Source organism: Haliotis asinina, chromosome 4 (genome assembly GCF_037392515.1).
Source record: "Haliotis asinina isolate JCU_RB_2024 chromosome 4, JCU_Hal_asi_v2, whole genome shotgun sequence".
Lineage (NCBI taxonomy): Eukaryota > Metazoa > Mollusca > Gastropoda > Lepetellida > Haliotidae > Haliotis > Haliotis asinina.
The window spans coordinates 6,788,026-6,812,316 of record NC_090283.1 but is presented as its reverse complement, the minus strand read 5'-3'; the positions used below and the strand labels follow the sequence as shown (position 1 = coordinate 6,812,316).

At 40.6% G+C, this 24,291-nt stretch overlaps 2 protein-coding genes across 2 annotated transcripts; both read left to right on the top strand.

Annotated features, from left to right (window-relative positions):
• Window positions 1-5,607, top strand: LOC137282246 (ankyrin repeat domain-containing protein 50-like). The gene is made up of 5 exons (XM_067813980.1): window positions 1-85; window positions 2,109-2,135; window positions 2,497-2,523; window positions 4,414-5,036; window positions 5,305-5,607. The coding sequence occupies exons 1-5, from the start codon at window positions 1-3 to the stop codon at window positions 5,605-5,607; spliced, it is 1,065 nt and encodes a 354-aa protein (XP_067670081.1).
• LOC137282244 (multiple epidermal growth factor-like domains protein 10) lies at window positions 5,604-21,877 on the top strand. The gene is made up of 5 exons (XM_067813979.1): window positions 5,604-5,608; window positions 18,733-18,791; window positions 19,642-20,652; window positions 20,984-21,098; window positions 21,399-21,877. The coding sequence occupies exons 1-5, from the start codon at window positions 5,604-5,606 to the stop codon at window positions 21,694-21,696; spliced, it is 1,488 nt and encodes a 495-aa protein (XP_067670080.1). The 3' UTR covers window positions 21,697-21,877.
• The last annotated feature ends 2,414 nt before the right edge of the window (window positions 21,878-24,291 follow it).

The window sequence follows — 24,291 nt, the reverse complement described above, 5'->3', positions numbered from 1 at the left end:
ATGTCCCTTCTCGGATTCCATAAAACGGTCTACACAACGAGTCTCCAGTACATCGGGGCCTTGTACTGGTCTGACTGCCGAGAAGGTCAGTTCTCACTGCAGAGGAATTCAGTTCTGTTCTCTCCCTCGTTTGAGGTGCTTTTATACCTATTTCCCAACATCCGGGTTACATGTCAGCTAGTGTCATCCTGTCCATCACAGTTGATGAATGGTGACAATCAGCACACGAAAGCAAGTTGTTAATTGCCTCCTGATCTTCACCACCTGCTGACTCGCCTGACCGCCTTCACAGTATTAACTGCTCATGATCAGGGTCGGCTTTCTTTGTTACAGTCTTCTCCCGAAACAGTCTAACGGATGACCATCGTCGGCTGTGACTACAGATTTCAAGAATATGACAATAACACCGATGGATACGTGTTCGATTTAGTAACGACTCAAGTGTTTCAGCTTCTTAGTGCAGACCGCACACCCCGTGTTTATAGACATCGTGGAGAACGACACTGTAGTGGAAGGTTTGGTTGCAGGGGAGTAATGATGGATGTGTGACGTTATCTCCCATACCGGTAAAACAACTTGGTACACGCCCACAGTAATGTAACAGGGTATCGGATGGCCAGGCTGGCTGACATGTCATCGTATCCCAGTTGTGTAGATCGATGCTTAGATTGTTGATCGGGTAACTGTCTGGTTCAGACCCGACTATACATAGACCACCGTCACATATTTGGAATATTTGCTGCATGTGGCTTTAAACAATAAACCAACAACCATGTAACGGATGAATATTTCTCCAACGCGTCCGTCAAATTATGCATCAAGCAAACGTCGTTGTCCAACACATCAACTTGCAAAACTGATAGCGACCTTTTGTAGAATCTAAACCACAGCATCTAAGTTCAGCCATTGCCTCTGAGACCATTAGATGTAAATCCCATTGAACATTCATGGGAAATTCCTATATAAAGTAACAGACACAGAACAGCGACAGCTTACAAAGAAAGCACTGAATGGTCAGAAAATGAATATTCCCAGGCCACAATTCAAAATTTGATTAGTTCATGGGGTCGACGATGCCAGACCGTTGTGGACTGTTTTTAGAAGCCACTCAAGGCTGACACAGTGGACCTTTAACATAACACTCGATGTTTCATCTGTGCCATGATGTTCCTCGGTCTTGAACAATTTATTATGAACTGTTGATTATTTATATAATCACAGAGTATTCAATTGGCACACTACTTTTGCATTCCCTTTTTTTCAGAGAGTGTGTATGCATGTATGTGTGCGTGCATGCTCGTTTTGTATGGTGGCGGGATTGATTATGAAGATATAAATATTTCCTTAGTGAACACACTTATCATGTCACGGAAAACTGTCCACCATAAGAGACATCGGTCAAGTTGATGTAAATACACAGAGTCTTCAACGGACAAATACATGAATATCATTATCACAGTTTCAACCACTATATAGAATAATTTGATTCCTGCCATAGCAATTGCATTAACGCTGTAGTTACTTTTTTGTTGTCCTTTCTAATCTGGAATCTTCTAGAACAGCCTAGATTAATATGACATGATACATAACAACCTGAAAGGTTTCAAGACGACCACATGTTTCTTTGATCTCTTATTGCATCAAGACCAAGGTTCACTGAAGATAATCTGTGCACGTTATTATCGCTGACATATGTTATTATCCCTGTTATTATAGATTGAATGCTGCCACTCTACACACTGTTTGGTCGTATTACTTTGTACTTAAACCAGGTTAATGTGAAAACCGTTTCTCTGCAGATTTGAAATCGAAACGAATCAGTCTAAAAATTACTCTTCACTGAAGTGGAGTTTTAATTATGGTTGGTTAAACAGATCGTTTGTTTGTTGACTCAGCATAATTTCTTGGTGGAAGTAATGCTAAATCGTGGACTTCAGACCGCTACCAGAAATATCAGCCCAGTTCAAAAGACATGTAAGACAAGAGCGGCGAGGAGAATGGGACTTGGTTATCCCCAGAATCAGTATCCACTGAGTGTAAAATCGCGCTTTCGTTCAGTAGCACTTGTTCCAGATTTACAAACTCAGTCTTGTACTCTTTGTTTTCAGGTACCAACAGATCAGGCTCAGCAACAGGTGAGTGTACGATATAAATCAGTGATTTGTTGCTTCAATCGTCAATTCATATTGAACCATCAGAATGCGCCCTTATGTGTAATTCTTTTTTTTTAGCCTAAGTATCGACCTGGCAGAAAGTCTGCCATTTGCATTCTTTTCGTAATTCGTATTCAGTAATCAAGTTCTGTCTTCACTTTGAAAAGTGTACAGTATTATATTAGCATTTTTACATGCATTATGCACCTGTGACGAACAAACCATTCACAGTCACATGTTATATTGTATTATATTATATTATATTATATTATATTATATTATATTATATTATATTATATTATATTATATTATATTATATTATATCATATCATGTTGTCTTCAGGTGGAGTGAGTGAACCACTGTTGAGAGGTAAGAGCAGAACTCACATACAAACTGATCATTGATAGGTAGATAGATATTCTTTAGTTCCTTCATAAAATAAAGATTACATTTATATGATAAGCAAAAGTATATGAAATGATCTAACTGTTTGTAATTGTGTAAGACAGTAGTCAGATGTGAAAGGACAGTAGTTATTTCTGACCATAGTCGGAGTATGTTCTCCCAATTGCGGACTGAGGAACTAATGATCACCATCAGTTCTGACCCGATGTTACAACCTGACACGTCTGTGCAGTGGTCAGGTATACCTCCAAGTAGGAATGACTGGAATACATCATCTTCTTTCGTCCACATTTTGGCAAGAAAAGGTCTACGTTAGCAGATTCTTTCAATAAAGAATTCCTGTCTACTAGGTTATACCGACATGGCATAAAACATATTTCATAATATCGCGAGCAACTGTTCCACATACACACTCCTTTGACTCTATTGGAGTTGCACCTAGTCTTATAATTCTCGCAATGGCAGTGAAGTCATGAGGTCTTCTAAAGCGAGTATCCATAGTCCATGTTCTCGTCCTGATTTTGTTGTTAGATATCTGAAGAGAGATAACCTGGTGTGCAGTACATTTACCAACATTTAACAATTGTAGTAACTTTTTCTTTGACAATTTGCGATTAGCATTTTTCTTCGTGAACTTAGAATCACTAATGTAGTGACGGATTTCACTCAGCAGATGGTATATGGAAACAAGCTGTAACATTTTAGAAACGGATGATTTGTAGCAATAATGCAGTCACTGTAGCAGGCAGCAGGGATTCCACGACCGCCTTCTACGACACCCCAACCTGACGTGGATTTGACCTCTATTCCCTAACACAAAACATTTAACGTATGATTTAAAAAAAGACAAACTCCTCCATACCTATATGTATCTAAGAATAAAGAGTGCATATTTAGTTGTCAGTTTTGTATTTTAAATATCTTCAGTTCCCCTGTTGTCAATAGCGTGAGTTTTATTACGGACCTTAAAGCGAGTATGATTCATGGAGTATGAATTCAAAGCGGCAAGTTTAATGTTGTTTTGAACACCCTTGTGTTACCATTTTTAAAACAGTTTGTTAGAGACGACTATTGATGTGTACCAAGTCAGTGTTCGAGAATTCGAATTTACCAAACATTCCTTTTTTATATGGCATTCCTGTTTGCAAAGTATTGGCGTGATAAGGCCCTTACAGAAATATACAAGACCTGAATAATATCTAGAAATTAATATGTTAATGATGATAAATAGCAATAAACAGAAAATACGTGTGTCACGTGTATGAATTTCACTCGTGACATCCCATCCCCTTGATGGACCTCATCCCAGATTCAGATGACAGACACCCACTGTCCCCCAGTTCGACCCCAACCTTAATATATATATATATATTTTATCATCAGCAGAGTGACGTTACATCCATAGACACGTTTTTCTCTGATAGCAATGCTCATCTAAAGTCACAAGTAACTGTATGATGTACTATTCTTCGCAGCGAGCACTGAAGACTCATGATACCTGACAGAAATCTTGGATTTGAGAAAACAAAACCCAAACAGCAAACACATCTGATGGTTATTTGTTAAAGTGTTATCAGTGCGTTTCTTATTGAATAAAGAAATCTTTGTGTAATTACGTCTCGTGATCGTGAAGTCAACAATGGTCTTTGTTGTTCATCACGTTCTAATATAAACATAGCGCTGCCTGTGCATGGGCTTTTTTGCCGGCACATGAAGCTGACAATATACCTGAAGTATTGTTTGAAGGAACATGTACATATTACATATTTCCTTCGTAATATAATTATATATCACCTGACATCATGTTATCAGCTATTCATATAAAGAATGAACAATATCCAAATTTCACCACAGGGTTTTATCAAGGGCCAGTTAAGGACACCCCGCTCCATAAGGCCAGCAGTGATGGGGACCTCGATACCGTGAAACAGCTCATAGATGATGATAAAATAGATGTCAACACCCGAGGTTGGTATGGACTCACACCACTGATGTTGGCTGCACTGAGAGGGCACAAAGACGTCTTTGAATATCTTCACAAGCAAGGAGCTGATATGACACAGACGGATCGTGATGGTGACCACATTCTTAGCATGGCCTGTATCGGTGGCAGTGTTAACATTGTAGAGTATGTGATCTCAAACGAACCTAACCTTATCAACAGAAAGAGACACGACGGGAGAACGTCCTTGATGTGGGCAGCATGGCATGGGAAAGAAGCCATATTTAGGTATCTGCTGAATCACGGGGCTGACTATATGTTAATGGATAATGACATGGACAGCGTCCTTCATTATGCCTGTCATGGAGGACACACAGGAATCGTGCAGACAATACTCGCTCAACCCGAGATAGACATCAACAGTAGAGACATATATGGAAGGACAGCAGTGATGGCGGCAGTAGAGCAAGGACATAAACAAGTGCTTGACATACTTGTCAGGAATGGAAGTGACATATCTCACACAGATAAGGATGTAACCATCTGCTCCATCTGGCGTGTCGTGGAGGACATGTAGAGATGGTGGAGTATATCCTGTCACAGAGAGATTTTAACATCAACTGTAGGGGGCAGGAAGGGGCTACACCCCTGATGATAGCTGCACGTGGTGGACACAGGGGCTTGTTTGACGTGCTTGTAGAAAAGGGAGCTGATTCAGCACTACTTGATAACGTGAGGAACAACATCCTACACATGGCTTGCATGGAAGGGCATACAAGTATGTGAAGTGTATCCTGTCACAGAAATTAGTGGACATCAACAGTCGTGGACACCGTGGAAGAACACCGCTGTTGTGGGCAGCGTGGAAGAAACAAGAAGAAGTGATTCGGTTACTTGTGAGTCAAGGTGCTGATCTATCACAAGTGGACGACCGCGGAAACAACATTCTTCACATTGTCTGTGAAAGAGGAAGTGAGACAATTGTGCGATTTGTTCTGTCACAGAATACACTTGACATCAACGCACAGAACCGTCGTGGCGAAACAGCCTCCATGATTGCTAAACGCACACACATGGAATTGGATGACCTGTTCCTGTCACCATGAGGTCAGTGACTGAGAAAGCCTCATTACCAACACTGACGGGGTTTTTTTATGAAGAGTGTGGCTTTGTGTAGGATATGAACGAATGCATGTAAGTATCAGGGCCAAAGTAACTGGAACTAATTCCATGCGATTTTATTGGTGAGGACGCAGTACCACGCTCTATTTACACAGATTTCACTACCGCATCTGTAATGTAATGGACAAAGCCAAGAGTCTAGTCTTAGTTCCTTTGTCCCATAGTAAACGTTAGAGCAAAGGTTATGGCGGTGATCCTTCTGTCCGAGCAATGATATGGTCGGTCACGTATGGCGACCTATATAGCTTGGACGAAAATGATCGAGTATAGTGTCAGCCAATGCACATGTATGTGTTTGCGTTTCAGCATTCCATGTTTCTGTGTCAGTGTCATGCCCGTGCAGTCACAATATTTTTTAAATATTGCCGATGTGACCTAAATTCTTTACTCACTCATTCACTTCATAACCGTGCTCGTGGGTTGTACCAAAACATTGACTTTTCTCCGACACTGAGATAGTGGTGCAGTGGTTAGAGTGTCAGCACGGAAGGCGAAAGGTCTCGGTTTCAAATATGGTAATTTTTTTATCTTTGACTGGTGGGCAGCATTAATGGGTACAACTAGGACTGGTCGGCTCGGAGTCCTTGTGTGCATGCATAACTGTTACATTGTATGCCAGTGAGCTACCCAAAAGTACCGTAAGTCCCCATGGTCTCTGGTATGGTGATCTACCTTCGGTTGCTGGCGATTTATAACCCGTGTTTTATATTGTATTGTCTGCTTTAATTACTATAATGCTTTACTTTTCCATGTTAGTTTTACATCCATATCTGTGCTACCCTAGTATTTTTACTGTCCATCGTGACAGGTTTCATGTTTCAAAACGTTTTCATGTTTCTCATATCAATTGTTTTCGTCACGCTATGACTGAAATATTGCCGACGTTGTGACGTTAAATATTAACTCACTCACTCACTAACCTCACTCACTCACTCACTCTCAATGAGCTATCACTATAAAACCAGCTTAAGTTTAGGTTAGTGTACGCAGTCACACACACGCGCGTGCACGTCGTCATATGGGCGAAGTATCCTTCAGTACGTCATTAAACCTCATTTCACCTCACCTCCGACGCTGAGTCGACACACAAGAATACTGGTCATGTTGGAACACGTTTGGTAACTTTGTAGTTCGAACCTGTCCATTGACATGTTTGTTTGTACTCTTTTCACTGACAATTCAACTTGAATTATGTCTACCTGTAAATATGACCATTTGTGATATTTCATTTCCACTATCAATGATACGTGCCACAAAAACACCTGCATATACGTGTCGGAACCTTTCCAGTCTTCTCAAGCAATCACAACAACAGTATGCGGTATTGTACCTCTTCGTATTTGTTTGCTATTGTTATTGTGGTTGTAGTTAACACCTTACCAGTTGCTTTCTTTGTTACACAGCGTTTATAGTGTATGGATTCTGTTGTTATTAGCACTTGTTTATCGCCGCCTGCAGTAATGCACCAATGCTGAGTCGAGATGACATCGTTGTAGGATTGTGAACTAGACATAGCCAGATGTTAGATTTTAGATGTGTTGATATATAACGAACTTTCAGCACCAACAATCAATGTATTATATTTTAGCCTACCCACTGTTTCATTTTTGTTTCACAATTAAATTCCATATGTTTCTACATAATTGATTAGTTGTACTTTTGGATCTTATGCATGATGTTAATAGGAATATTTGTTTTGCATTGGGCCACTTGCTACATTTAGATACTTGTCTGTTTGTATCTTATTGGTACATATTAGGTTGGTTGGAACAATACCTTGTACATGAGTTTGGAATCGTATTTAATTGAGTACTTATGCATATTGTTATAGAGTAAGAATGTGGACTATGTTTTGCACAGTTTTTACATTCTATATTGTTTGAAATAAAGACCACTAATACATTTCATTTACTGTATATTAAATGTTACTTTAGAAAATTCATCTGGCAAAGGTAAACACACCTCAGATAAGCTCCTTTCAATAACCATAAATTAAACCCTATCGCTTCCCTCTCGGCTTGTCAAAACAACTACCGCTGTATGACCATCAGTATAGCCTCCGGCCATCACTTCCTGGTCAGTATCCCATTATCTTCCGGCTAAGCTCGTGAGCACTGCTCACTCCATTGTTTAAAGTTTTCTGAATTACCTTTGCCAGTCTCTGTGACGTTACACAAGCCTACGGCGTAAATATGCCACACTGTTGCATTGTTTCATTTAGCTTTAATCAAAAGAGTTATTGTGAAACATTGCCGCGGGTCTTACCCCAACAGGTTTAACTGCATGTTCCTTGCACATAAATACATGGTATCGTCCCCTCATCTTCACTCTTGAACTGCAGTCAGACTTGTTGGTCATATTTTGATATTGTTCATGTAAGACCTTGCATTCTGTATTGTTTGTATGTATTACTTGACTTACGTTTCATTTATGAAATGTCACTAAGTTGATGTTTGACTTACTATTTGTACTTGAATTATTTTGAACTGATTAAATTTATAACTCTTATTGTGTTCATACTTGAATACGTATGATTAAAACATTCACTGATAATGTTTATGTAACGTGTACGCTTAATAAAGTTATACCATATTCTATTGTAAGTCATGATATGAAATATTAGACCCTATATTGTATATGTAACTTACTATTATGTTACTCTCGATATTATTCAGGTACTTCTATGTATATAATAGCAAAACATACAGACATAAAAGTAATCTACAACGATGCTATCATTTCTGAAATCTGTTAGAGACGATATTAATAACCCATTGATTATCAATATATATTGACCTTATCAGTTCTTGCCTTTTTCATTAAAGACACTCTTGAACTGCAGTCAGACTTGTTGATCATATTTTGATATTGTACAGTTTTAGATATCTTGTGAGATACAGGCAAACAGCCCGATCTCAATATTTTATACCAAACGGCGTTAAAACATGGTGCTTGCTGTTACCCTCTAGAGCATTCGGTATCAAGGGACTGTAACACGGACTGCTCCAGCTTCTTATTCATTTCTGCGCGGGTTCTGCTTATGAAACGGTTTCTTTGTTGGCTGGTGCTATATAAATCATAAAACTGACAGTGGTTCTGACCAGACCGGTCTGGTACACACGTGCGTGTATGTCTGTATGTCATGTACGTGTATCGATCTGCCAAATTTCACTTCACCTCCTTGGCTATTCCAAGGGTGAGAAAAAGAGAGTTTATGGATGACAACTTCTCTACTACAATATGAGGTATACATAGTTTCGGATTATATCCTTACTCCTTATCGGGTGAAAATGACAGAGGAGAAAGAATATACATCGAAACGTGGTGTTCCTCATAATAGAGTAGGCGGTACCTATGAAACACGCTATTCCTTATATGTATCACTTCAAAGTGTGATGGGCGTTGGAGTAGCGTAGTGGTTAAAGTGTTCGCTCGTCACGCCGAAGACCCGGGTTGGATTCCCCACTTGGATACAATGTCTGAAGCCCATTTTCTGGTGTCCCCCATCGTGATATTGCTGGAATATTGCTAAATAAAGCGATAAAGTGGCGTAAAACTAAACTCACTCACTAACGCATTCTAAGTGTGATTCACAGACCTGATCTGTGGCCCTTATCCACAGATAACACCGTTAGAGACAGTACACGTTCCTCTACACTCTAACCATTGACAGATTTTATATAAGGAGACGTGTTGATTCAGATTGTTCTGCGACGTATTATTTCCAATTAGTATGGAGTAAGATCTGTGGCTGTCTTCACACCTTATTTCCATGTACATTCGAATCTAATTTACGACTGCCCATCATACATAAACTCTTATGCGTTTTACTATTTTATCCATAAATGCACCACAGTTCATCTGATGTTCATTTTCTGTTTCCTCAATCAAGTCGCCCACTCAAGCACAGATTTAAATGTAATCACAAAATAACGCTTGAGCTGTCGTAGAATTTCATGTGAAAGACCCTGAAATGAAAATTTCGCAGAAATAACAGGAACGTTTAGATAAAACTTTGGACCTTGGTTAATGTTGCTAATATTCACATCATATTCAAAACAATGTCCTGCTGCTGTATAACACCACTGTGTTGTCACTGTTGCTGGCGGACAAAATAGTTTAAGGAATGAGACATGATAAGGTGTACAGAATTTAACGCATACCTTTCACGTCTTTTTAACAAGACAGACAGACAGCGCCTAAGTATTCGGTATGCTTACACAATTATCTTTTGTATAACAGCTCATGTCTTTGTGTATTCCTTAAGCCTGTCATACATTCAGGCGTTAGCTACTCTTTTTACGCCCAGAATACACTGGGTTGGAATCTTGTAAAACACCTGCCAGCTGAATAACGGATATTATATTATGACATGCCCTCGTGTGAATGTGAGGCGGTACATTACTTGTGCTCTCTTGCTTACAGGATTTAATCTGCACCACTGTAGCACAAAAGACACCATTTCCAAACACAGGGGAGTGATAGTAACACCAACAATGTGAAATAACTGCACTGACGACTGGCCTGTTCTGTCAACTAAAATTAGTTGTGTGTCAATCTGCCCAGTTCATACTGTTCCTCGGGAAAACGAATATCGATAGTTATTTCAAAACTACATGTGAAGGAGGCCGTGTGAAGCAGCTGCCTTGTCTGACTCACAAAGGTATATCTCATACAGTTGTGTCCCTTGACAACTCTCAAAGATGAATCCACCTGTTGCAAAGCGGGAATCGTTATCGTTTGCTAGAAAAAGACTAAAGCAGATATCGTTCACTAGCCAATATACGAAGAGCCATGCTATGAAATAACCATAGATATAATCTGAGTAATCTGGAGAACAAAGGTGTGTGAGGGAGTAAACATTTATCGCCACACTGGCAATATTTCAACCATATCGTGACGAGAGAACCTTAGACGACAATAAAAGTATGAAGCAGAAATATTCCAGCTGTATGGCAGTGCTTGTAAAACATTTAGTTTAGACCAGAAAACCCAGAGATCAATATCATCAACATCGATCTATGCAAATGAGATACAATGACAATGTGTCTACTATGCCAGCGAGCGTGACAACCCGATCACAATAGTTGCCTATGACAAGTATGGCTTGCTGAAGACCAGTTCCACCCCGGATACACATGGTTTGAAACAGGTTGGGACAACTGCGGTGTTGGAACTAACACTACACAGGAGGGAACACCTGACTCGGTAGCCATTGCGCACGGCTCGATATATTGATGAGAGCTAGTGTCCAAACATTGAGGGTCGTCTCTCATAAACAGCCTTGAATATTTTCGGCTATGAGCGCTGTATCAGTGCGGGTTAATCACTGTGTCAAAACGAAGCCCCCTGCTTGCCACATGGTATCATAAATTCAGACGCCTAAAATATTTCCTTCGTCTACCTTGACTAATTTTTATCACGGGACAGTCCTTTGGAGTTTAGCATGAACTCATCGAAAATGAATTTACACTGTGCGGCCATGTTAAATGTAATGCTGCTTGATCTAATTTAAACATATTAAACATAATCTGGGAAGCAGTAAAGTCATCACATGGAGCCATAGCATGTCTCTATCTGCATACATACGCATAAATACTAACAATTATATGGAGCAGTTCAACTGCTCAAATGCGCTTTGTTTTCCCTTGATCATTGGGTGTCCACATCGTATTTACAATCTCAACTCCCTGCGGATCATACAGCTCAGTAAAACGTGGCCTTCCCATCCTTACGAGGTACCCAATCACAGATGGGTGGACTGGGACACATATTCAAAGTACTTTGTCCAAGTTCAACCACATACCAACGGATTCGTGGGTTCTTTTAAGTGCACAAGGTCGTATACTGTAAATTAGGGGCTGTGGCACAGTGAAAGAGTACGCACACAAAGCTGACTCCAGGGATTACACATCCGGTCACAGGTGGGCTCGATCCTGGCACCTCCAGGCTGGCTTGATTACTAGTAGCTTGGCGCCTCAGACGGCTCGCCCACGGTGCCACTATATTTGAAGGCACGAATCTTAATAAAATAGAGAGATAGGATAATAAGACTTATTTATTAAGACACGTATTTGTACTGGTTGCGATTGTACGCCATCTTGCATATTTCATCCTTACGTTGAATATAAAAAAATGATTATGAGTGAGTGCGTTTAGTTTTACGCCGCACTCAGCAATATTCCAGCTGTATGGCGGTGGTCTGTAAATAATCGAGTCTGGACCAGACAGTCCAGTGATCAACAACATGAGCATCGATCTGCGCAATTGGGAACCAATGACATGTGTCAACTAAGTCAGCAAGTCTGACCACCCGATCCCGTTAGTCACCTCTTACTACAAGCATAGTCGCCTTTTATGGCAAGCGTGGGTTGCTGAAGGTCTATTCTACCCCTAGACCTTCACGGGTAGATTACGAAGAATGTATATATATAACACAGGGATATTTTACAAATGTACGTTGTTATGTGTCCCTAAAATGACAACAGATCTGTTCACCTAAAATTCACATACAGGAGCACTTAAAACTTAAATATCCCCTGGAATGCTATGTAACATATCATTAAAACACCTTTCGGATGAACTGATTTTAAAAATATCAAATCAATGCAAGTATACTAATAAACTATAAGAGTGCCTGAGGTAAATGTACTTTCTTGAAAGCAATAGCAGATAAAGATTGGACCCGTTAAGAGACAGGAGTTTTGCTCAAGCAGGAATACTGTTATCAAACGGTTGTCTGTCTGTTATACTGTGTGGCCGTTTCATACTATTGCATTTTCGTGTGTGCCACATATTTAACAACCATACATATATAGACGGGGGACATTTACGTTCCTGCATGAACAAAGAGCCAATAGAGACGGACATAAAGCATAGAGGCACAAAGACAAATGCTCACATACATTTATATATCAATATAGACAGTTAGGTTCTGAGTTCACTTGTATGAAGTTTTACACTTCAAGAACAGTGCAAGAGGAATAACTCCAACAGGTCAAGTTACACGAAACACTCAGGTGAATGTGCACTTAGAGTTCCTGTCTGACGGTGCAAGGGAGGTAACTCCGACAGATCAAGTTACAAGTACAAGGTCGGTCGACTTAATATAGCTAACAACATTAACAGTGAAGACTCCAATGAACCCACTATGATAACACTGCTGTCACAGGGATGTTTATCACGGTGCATGTACTGCTAGTACATATAGACGAACACTGCTGTCACAGGGATGTTTATCACGGTGCATGTACTGCTAGTACATATAGAGGAACACTTCTGTCACAGGGATGTTTATCACGGTGCATGTACTGCTAGTACATATAGACGAACACTGCTGTCACAGGGATGTTTATCACGGTGCATGTACTGCTAGTACATATAGAGGAACACTTCTGTCACAGGGATGTTTATCACGGTGCATGTACTGCTAGTACATATAGAGGAACACTTCTGTCACAGGGATGTTTATCACGGTGCATGTACTGCTAGTACATATAGACGAACACTGCTGTCACAGGGATGTTTATCACGGTGCATGTACTGCTAGTACATATAGAGGAACACTTCTGTCACAGGGATGTTTATCACGGTGCATGCACTGCTAGTACATATAGACGAACACTGCTGTCACAGGGATGTTTATCACGGTGCATGTACTGCTAGTACATATAGAGGAACACTGCTGTCACAGGGATGTTTATCACGGTGCATGTACTGCTAGTACATATAGAGGAACACTTCTACACGTCTGTCATATATCAAATGGCAAAATGAATATGTTCGGGTCAAACCGTCTCGGCATTTGTCATGTAATATTACATGTAGTACTCTAACACATTTAAAGACCACCTTCCACTGGTAGACGGTTTGTTGAAATGTGGTGATGTATAACTACATTTTATCCAGAACTAATGAGAGATCATGGTCTTGACCAACCGAGGACTGACGTCATGCTCATTAACCCCTCACGACCATATATCAATCGATTACTTTTCGAGCTTTATTCATAAGTCATAAGTGATAAGTCATGTGAGTACACTTATGTAGGCTGATGAAAGTAGTGAAAACATTTCAACATTACTTTCATTCAGTATCAGTGGACATTCACCACCCTGTTTCTTGTATCTTTTGGAGTTACGTCCCCTGTACCGTTCGCGGAGAACACTGTGTCACGTGCAGCTACCAGGCTGTCACTGCACGTTCAGCGTCCTGTCTCTTGTACCGTGACACATCATCGCTTCCCAACTGCACAGACTTTATGCTCATGCTGTTGATGACTGTCTCGTCCAGACACAAATATTTACAGGCTGTCGCCATAGCTTATTATCTGAGTACGGCACACAACTAAACTCACTCACTCACTACAACAACAACACCAACTACTACTACTACTACTACTATTACAACTACTACCTAGTGTTCGCGACGTTTTTTCTACATCAAGATGAATATTACGATCGCCATTACGGTCAATATATACCCACAGATGGCTAAACTTGATTATTCAGCCATTACCACAAGGCAATATGAACGTACTATCAGGGTCATATGAATGTACTATCAGGGTCATATCAATGTACTATCAGGGCCATATGAATGTACTATCAGGGCCAAATGAATGTACTATCAGGGTCATATGAATGTACTATCAGGGCCTATCAGGGCCATATGAATGTACTATCAGGGCCTATCAGGGCCTATCAGGGTCATATGAATGTACTATCAGGGCCATATGAACGTACTATCAGGGTCATATGAATGTACTATCAGGGCCATATGAATGTACTATCAGGGCCTGTCAGGGCCTATCAGGGTCATATGAATGTACTATCAGGGCCTATCAGGGCCTATCAGGGTCATATGAATGTACTATCAGGGCCATATGAACGTACTATCAGGGTCATATGAATGTACTATCAGGGCCATATGAATGTACTATCAGGGCCTATCAGGGCCTATCAGGGTCAAATGAATGTACTATCAGGGCCATATGAACGTACTATCAGGGTCATATGAATGTACTATCAGGGTCATATGAATGTACTATTAGGGCCTATCAGGGCCTATCAGGGTCATATGAATGTACTATCAGGCGCCTATCAGGGCCTACCAGGGTCGTATGAATGTACTATGAGGGTCATATGAACGTACTATCAGGGCGATATGAATGTACTATCAGGGCCATATGAATGTACTATCAGGCCATATGAATGTACTATCAGGGCCTATCAGGGCCATATGAACGTACTATCAGGGTCATATGAATGTACTATCAGGGTCACATGAATGTACTATGAGGGCCTATCAGGGCCACATGAACGTACTATCGGGGTCATATGAATGTACTATCAGGGCCATATGAATGTACTATCAGGGCCATATGAATGTACTATCAGGGTCACATGAATGTACTATCAGGCCATATGAATGTACTATCAGGGCCTATCAGGGCCATATGAACGTACTATCAGGGTCATATGAATGTACTATCAGGGTCACATGAATGTACTATGAGGGCCTATCAGGGCCACATGAACGTACTATCGGGGTCATATGAATGTACTATCAGGGCCATATGAATGTACTATCAGGGCCATATGAATGTACTATCAGGGCCATATGAATGTACTATCAGGGCCATATGAACGTACTATCAGGGTCATATGAATGTACTATCAGGGCCATATGAATGTACTATTAGGGCCTATCAGGGCCTATCAGGGTCATATGAATGTACTATGAGGGCCTATCAGGGCCACATGAACGTACTATCAGGGCCATATGAATGTACTATCAGGGCCATATGAATGTACTATCAGGGCCATATGAATGTACTATCAGGGTCATATGAATGTACTATCAGGCCATATGAATGTACTATCAGGGCCTATCAGGGCCATATGAACGTACTATCAGGGTCATATGAATGTACTATCAGGGTCACATGAATGTACTATGAGGGCCTATCAGGGCCACATGAACGTACTATCGGGGTCATATGAATGTACTATCAGGGCCATATGAATGTACTATCAGGGCCATATGAATGTACTATCAGGGCCATATGAATGTACTATCAGGGCCATATGAACGTACTATCAGGGTCATATGAATGTACTATCAGGGCCATATGAATGTACTATTAGGGCCTATCAGGGCCTATCAGGGTCACATGAATGTACTATGAGGGCCTATCAGGGCCACATGAACGTACTATCGGGGTCATATGAATGTACTATCAGGGCCATATGAATGTACTATCAGGGCCATATGAATGTACTATCAGGGCCATATGAATGTACTATCAGGGCCATATGAATGTACTATCAGGGTCATATGAATGTACTATCAGGCCATATGAATGTACTATCAGGGCCTATCAGGGCCATATGAACGTACTATCAGGGTCATATGAATGTACTATCAGGGTCACATGAATGTACTATGAGGGCCTATCAGGGCCACATGAACGTACTATCGGGGTCATATGAATGTACTATCAGGGCCATATGAATGTACTATCAGGGCCATATGAATGTACTATCAGGGCCATATGAATGTACTATCAGGCCATATGAACGTACTATCAGGGTCATATGAATGTACTATCAGGGCCATATGAATGTACTATCAGGGCCATATGAACGTACTATCAGGGTCATATGAATGTACTATCAGGGCCATATGAATGTACTTTTATAAGCTATTCTTCTGTGAAATACACGCGACTGTATCCAGGACTACTTTACTCAGTGTCTACACAGAAAGTTACACATGAATTACAAATTAGTTTCAACCCTGATCATCGAAATGTTTCCTCCGGATATGGGACACATACAAAATTGACGCCGCATTTCCTGTAACTGAATGCTTTGGAAACTAATTCATGCTAAGAATATCATTCGGATGCCTTGTTCACGGAAACTAAATTTAGAATGCCGGGTGACTTGTTTACATGTATAAGAATAGTGGCGCACATCTTCACCACCTTTACCACGGGCTTGAAAGTGGGACTTGCCGAGTGACATCACCTCCCGGTTGTAAAAAGAAACTTACAAAGGGAATGTATACATTACATTCATAGTTGAAGAGGCATAAAGAATATACATGAAGAAATGAACGAGTTGTAACACTCGGTCCATCGTGATTAAGACATCTGAAACTCAGCAGTTATTTCTGAATCGTTATACCACTGGAGTTTACACCACTGAACGAAGGATGACTAACTTGCAGTATTTCCTTCTGCACATCTAGCATTCAAATGCCTGATCTCCCAAGCTATGTGAGGTTTTGTTGAAGAACACAACAAGCTATGGCGCACAAATATTACACTACCGATCTGGATGAAGTGCTCCATGTATTTCCATCCAAATGATTGTAGATGTTGTTGATTGAGCTGTCTTTTTGGAGGAATGTACTTCTTTCTCAGGGCATTCAAGATAGTTTAGTAAAAAGTGATTTTTTTTCAATTAATTTGTAATGATATAGATCATATAATGTACAGGAAACTGAGTTCAGCTATGGAATGTATGACTCGGGGTTTTATATTGACGTAGGTGTTTAACATGCCACATTGAGTTAGTCCGTAGAACGTTAGTCGGTCCGTAGAACATCAATAATTACGACACGTTGACATAAAACATTTGCTCTTAGCATTTACCATTTACATCTCCCTCTCTCTCCCTCCTCTCTCTCTCTCTCTCTCTCTCTCTCCCTCCTCTCTCTCTCTCCCTTCTCTCTCTCTCTCTCTCTCTCTCCCTCCTCTCTCTCTCTCCCTCCTCTCTCTCTCTCCCTCCTCTCTCTCACTCTCTCTCTCTCTCTCTCTGTTTAATGTCACTAATATCATAGTAAAGGAATGGTGTTTATGGTGGAACAGCTCTAAGTTCAACAGCAGAGTGGATTTCTTTTCACAATAGCATGATTTTCAAAATAGCAATAAAAAACATTTCCGGCCAGAAGTTGGATAGTTGGATAACTTTATGTTTTGACGGTTGATTCGTAAAATAATTGAGTATATATTTGTTTCTAATGTTTCTATAAAAATCACAAATTAACCGAATATGGTATTCATCTTCCAAGATATTCGATTTACAGTATGTGCACACAGTAGAGTTTTTATTCAAATTTCCCTTATCACAGCCTAAATCACAATAAACGGAACGAAACTGTCACATGACTATGCTTCCTTTCTTAAGACTGTTCAAGAACTGTTGGTGTACAGTCAATCGAGCTAATTCTTTCAAGGTAATTCGTTTGATAGTTGCTTGGCTGTTTTAAAAAAACAGGACGTCTAAGTTTCCTAATGTGTGTTGCCTAAGTTATTCATGTGAGCATTGCTATACAAGTGTCAAGCAATACCTTGAATCGTGTCTTTATAGGCGTGATTCCAAAACACAAACTAGGGGTATAAATGGAAATTCAATGTAATGCAGTTATGTTGATTGTAATATTCTATGAAATTTCTGTTTCCTAACATATGCTATATTTGAGACTGCACTTTGTTAGTAAAGTATAGATTCTAATGCTTTTGTTATGTTGCCTCCTATCCAGGATTCGAAAACACACCAGCACGCAAAGTCATTCATTCATTCATTCATTCATTCATTCATTCCAACGCAGTCCAATTTATTCATTGTACTACAGATAGTACAGGTTTGTACCAGCAAAGTTCTGAAATACTGTGATGATAACCTGCAAAACTACGAGGATAACATGAATTTCAATATCAAAAAGGTATGAAAGGCGTCCAACATATATGTATAACCAAAACATACTAACATAATGGTAACAATATGTCAGGACACACTATTCATTGGCAGTTTCATCTATGTTTTCCCCCATTACCGGAAGCCTCATGTTGCCTAACGCTACAACCTCTGGGGCGAGCCCCAGTCCCACATTGGGCGACATCAGTCAGTTTCATACACCCACACTTGAAATGTCGCTCTCTCATCATCTGTAAGTACGTTTAATATTCACACATTTTTAATTTCATGACTCGTTCATGCTGATGATTCAAGTCAACATATATTCTTCTCAATTTTCAGAGACTTGATTGCTTCTCTGACGATTCTGTGTTTGGGATTTAATGCACTGATCATAGAAGGTATGTTCGGTAAATTATCTTTGTGTAATCATGTTCTGTGCATCATACATGAGAAATACAACATCGGGTGTCAAAAGAGACAAACTCCATACTTTTGTTTCTGTCGTTTCATGACCATGGAACCCAGTCTAAGAAAACCCAGTTAAGATCGCTCCTTATAGCGCCGGAAATTCTTATCGTGGTTATAGCTACTTTAACCTAATGATTCGAAATATTTATACTTTCTCTCTCGAAATGCCATCACTTTAAAAATGTTTCCATATTAAAAACACAAAGTGTAACATCAGAGCCAGATGCCTGATGATTGGCTATAGTAAGGGTTGCTACGAATAGGATTTCTTCTGCATGTTTGTTGTGTGTAACGCTGCACTCTTTGGATCAGACAGTCCAGTGACGAATAGTATGAGGATCCACCTACGACATCTCTTGTCACCGTGAATTCGGGACAATATTCTGCAAAGAACAAAAAAAAAACCCTTAAATTTGAAAATACATGCCATCATGAAACAAGTTATGCAGTCTAAACCAAGAATTTCATTCGTAACGCGTATAACAACTAATGTCATATTGGGGATCTACGATTGGACTCTGTACTTCAAAGAGAAATTCCAAATATGACACATTTTGCACTTGACCACTTTTTAAATAGTTCTGGCCATTCAAAGCTTTTAGCTTTAGGTGCGGTGCCAAGTCACATATAAAGGAGTGTACATAACGTTTGTGGACAACCAGCGATAGGATTTCCATTTATGTAGAAGCGATGGTGACTGTATTTATTCCTGTATTGATCGTGGGACTGTTTGTTGTGCCCCTCTTTTGTATCCTGCTGAATATTGTCCTGATTCTGTAGTTTCAGCTGCACCATGCAGTAACGGTCAGCACTGCCCAGACTGTGACAGTAATGGAGACTGTACAACACAGTGTGAACGCGGATACTTTGGCAAGAGATGCAGGAAAGAGTGCAATAGAAGATGCCGGGATCACTTGTGTGAACTCACAGAGACGGGCATCGAGTATTGCATTGGGGGCTGTGTTCCAGGATTCAGAGGTACACGCTGCAACATACCATGCCACAACCCTGGGACACAGTGTGCGGTGTGTGAAGGACGATGTGATGGCGGATACTGCTGGCTCAGCTCTACATCCTGTGTTTCTGGATGTGTCGACTCATACTATGGTCTTGGCTGTAAGAACTGCTCTCAGACATGTAGGTTCTGTAACAGATCTACAGGAATGTGTAACGATTGTCATGATCCATACAGGGGTCTGAACTGTCAGATGTCATGTGAGAACTGTGTAGGACCCTGTGTGTCTGGATGTGATGAAGGCTGTAAGTCTGGCTTCTATGGCCAGTGGTGTGATAAGATGTGCAGTGAAAACTGTCGTGCTGGACCCATCCAAGATGCAGTTTCTGTCTTGGAGTGTGATCAAAACACATCCACCAATTGCTTCCCCGACTGTGACAGCAACACAGGAGACTGTATCCACGGTTGTAATGACGGATGGTATGGTAGAAACTGCTCCTCTCGATGTAGCCGGAAGTGCGCATATATGTCTTGCACTGAGTCAGGATCGTGTGCAGCTGGTTGCGCTCCAGGGTACGCTGGGATAGACTGCTCCTGCACTGAGAACTGCATCCATGAGGTTTGTTACCCGAACAACGGATCTTGTGTGAACGGTTGCATCAATGGATATTATGGCGCATTGTGCAACATCTCCTGTAAGGTCTGTCTTGACGGTGTGTGTGATCGGACACACGGAACTTGCATCAGAGGATGTAATAATACCGATGGTAGATGCAAATCCACCTGTACACATGACTGCTCCATAGATGTATGCCTTACAAATATATCTTGCAAAGGTAAGACATCGTAAAACATTTTGATCAAACATTCGAAACATAATTTACCCAAACTTCGTATTGTAAGTCATAGTTTATAGGGAATGATGAGTGATGGAAACGGACTTTTGGTTAAAGACAGTGTTTATGCAATTGCAAGAACTGAAGTCAAATTGTATCTTTAGGATGTTGATGTGTCCTTGATATCCTAAAGTGACGTCAGATCTGTTTGTCACTAATGAATTAGACGACATGTATTCTATGTTCAAATTCTTTATAAAGTCAAATTTTGTAACTACTCGCACATGTTGGTTGTATACGCTGACCCTATTTCGTTGTCTTTGTAATTCAGCAGATGATCAGCCGAAGATTCATATCAGGTATGTCGTCATTGGATTGTCATCAGCGATGTTCTTTACTGGCATCCTGTGTGCATTTTGTATTCTAAAATGCTGCTGCAAGAGAAGGTGAGTCTTTAAAAGGTGACACTGGTTCTACTCTCAAGACTTATATGCTGTCTTAAAATAACAAAGCAGTGGCACCGAATACCCAAAGACAAAACCAGAAAAGGGGCCGGCCGACTTGTTAAATGTTTGAGATGAAGGGGATTCCCTTGAACACAGGAGTCTCCTTCCGTATGGATTCTTGTCCGGCGGTAACCCCAAACTGTCCCCAAAAGCTTTCACGATAGTCAAAATCCTCCTAACATATCACTATTTAGTATGTATTAATAAATAATTACAAATATCCTCTCAACTTATACACAGGAACCAAGAAGCAGACACATACATAGTCGAGTACCAGTCTCCATCAAACAGATACTGGGAAATTAGAGATGCAGATGTGGGACAAGTATGTGGTTCTCCTGAAGATGTGTTTAATGATGATATTCCACCGTTGGCAGACAACTTTCAGGAAGCACGCTGCACACACAGTGATGTTTCTTCCGGCTGTGCATCAGGATATAACCCGCCATACACCCCCTTAATGACGGATAACTATGACCATGGCCAAACAACTGTTATCACATATATCAGTCCATCTCAGGAAAAGGACGACCAGTAAACTGCCATTTTGAAGTCACTTCAAAATGCATACGCTCATGTCATGGACCTTATTATGTGAAAATACTAGATAACTACTTTCGAAGGCAGCATGACGGTTAGTGTGAGCCTGAGGAGTTCATTGCTTTGGATGTATGCTAGTTCTGTGCTACTGGTATGGAAGCATGCCACCAACATCATTACACTTTACACTATGGACGCAGTGGTCGAAGATACTGACTACACTCGGGTGGATACTGCGGTGTGTTGATGGTTCCTTATTGAACTGAATGCTGTGCAATCCTTTACATGTGACCGTGGCGAGTCTCACAAAAAGGACCAACCTACGTGAACCCGTCCTACGTTGGAACATTTGGTCGACCTGTGGGTAGGTCACCCGTGGACCATTGCGTCAACGGTTCCACAGTCTGGTAATGGTGCTTGACAAAACGTGAAAAACCAAACATGTTCACGGTCACAGCCGAGTAGCCTGCCTGCTGTCGGCTGACGGCGTTGTTGAGCTGAGCTTCAGTCGTGGCGTGTCTTCCTGTTTGTTTCCTGTGACGAACAAATCAAAACCCTTGCTTTCATAGCCCAATAACGTTCTTTTTCATGTGATGTTGGTGTGTTCGGCCACCTTTCTCCGCGTATTTGCGGCTTTTTTGTTAGCGTTTGCCTTACTTTTTCAGTATTTTTACGCCTTACCTCATTCTAACCACACAAATAACTAAACTAATAATGCAGATACTAGAAATTCATATTTTGTGACCATTTTGTATAAAAATCATCAACTTTCATCAGACATTTGCAATATTCAACTTTTGCGGGTTTTTTTTTATCAAATCAGAATACACTATAGATTATTACAAGACTCTTAATGATTCGACTTGAGGAACTTAACCTCTTGTTTCTTTTATATGTAATTATCTGTTATGAATACACGTTAAACGTTGGTCTACTCGAAAGAAGCTTTATCACTACTGGTTTGGACTAACTACTCCTGGCTTGATGTTTCGAAGGCTCCACACTCTCTACCTTTACACCAGTATTTCATGTTCGGTCAGTCTGATCAACGGATGCGAACAGCATAATATGTCACATATGTCATATGTAGGATGCTTATTTATATTGCATTTTGACCACTTTCTAAATGGCATCGTTTAATCATAGCATAATATGTCATTGTAAAATGAAGTAATTGCTGTAATTTAGCCTATTAATAAAAGCTCTGCACTTCTAGGGTTTTATGTTACTTCTTTCCTGATGAATGTCTTCTGTGCTTGCCGACACAATGCGCCTTCATGGTCGGGTGGAGAAAGCGCCTGCTCGGGGAATGTGATACTTGTTGTTACCCCGTCTGTTGTTGTTTTACGGGCATTACTGGCATCCATGCTAAAGGTAGTAGGGTGGCTTTATCGACAACCCTCGATAATAGTGGGTGAGTATGGCTATATGCCAATATTCCAGCAATATCATGGCGGTGGACAGAAATCAGCTTCACACATTGTACCCATTTGGGGAATAGAACCCCATGAGTTGAGCGTGACGAATGAACACTTTCACCTCTAGGCTACCCCATCGCCCCAGCTCAGAAACAGAGGGACGGGTGTCACACTAACAGTTATGACTATATACGAAACAAGACGACCGGTTGCATTCAGTGAACAACAACCAGCGCAGGTATAGTGAGGTGCACCGCCCAAAATAACTTCTCTGACATACTTTCCTTTGACAACACAAACTGCTTACATACACTGTATTGTAACAACTGTACAAGCATACACAGCCGAGGTTGGACGGGGGACAACTTTTAGGGTGTGTTGACGCGTGAGTATCAAGTTTAATAATTTGTCCTTGATAATGTAACCATAATATGTCAGCTTGCCCAAAGTTATTAAACTCAATTGCACTGACATCTCCTCACGCCAGTGTCATTTGACACTTCAGATCTGGTTGAATACCAAAATGTGGGCATGTATATATGTCACCCTTCGCTACACCCGAATGTGTACAGCAACATAGAACGAAAGAAACAGCTTATCGTTATAACGTAGTAAGTACGCTAGTTATGTAAGTACACTACGTGGGATCGCACGACTTCCTTCGTGTGTAGGTTGATAGAGAAATATTCATAGTAGGATCTAATGCAAAGTTTAGACAGCTAGATGCTACCGTTTGTACCGAGACCGCTGTATTTACAAGGACTGGGTAGATGACACGTGACAGGTGGGAGTACAGGGGATATGTCTCTTCTATACTGGCACGACGTACGCGTGTTGCGCTCATGGGAATAATAAGAGATTGCAATATTTGCCAGGGTTTGGCAGGAATTAAATGTTTGTAAGGGGTCACAACGGTCTCTTTGTACATGATCTGAATCTTTAGTGTACTTATTGTTTGCTGGAATTCGTCCTAGAGATTTCCAACACGTCAAGCATCAAACAGACCGTGAAGTGTGCGGACGGCAACAGGAGGAGGAGTCGACATATTCAGAAACACGGATGTTTCAGGTTCTTCTCATCATATTTGGTGAGTTCTTGTTTATAAGTGACATACTTTTGAGATGTTTTTTTTTCTTTCTCTCCGAAAATACATTTTACACATTCTTCGGTTTGCA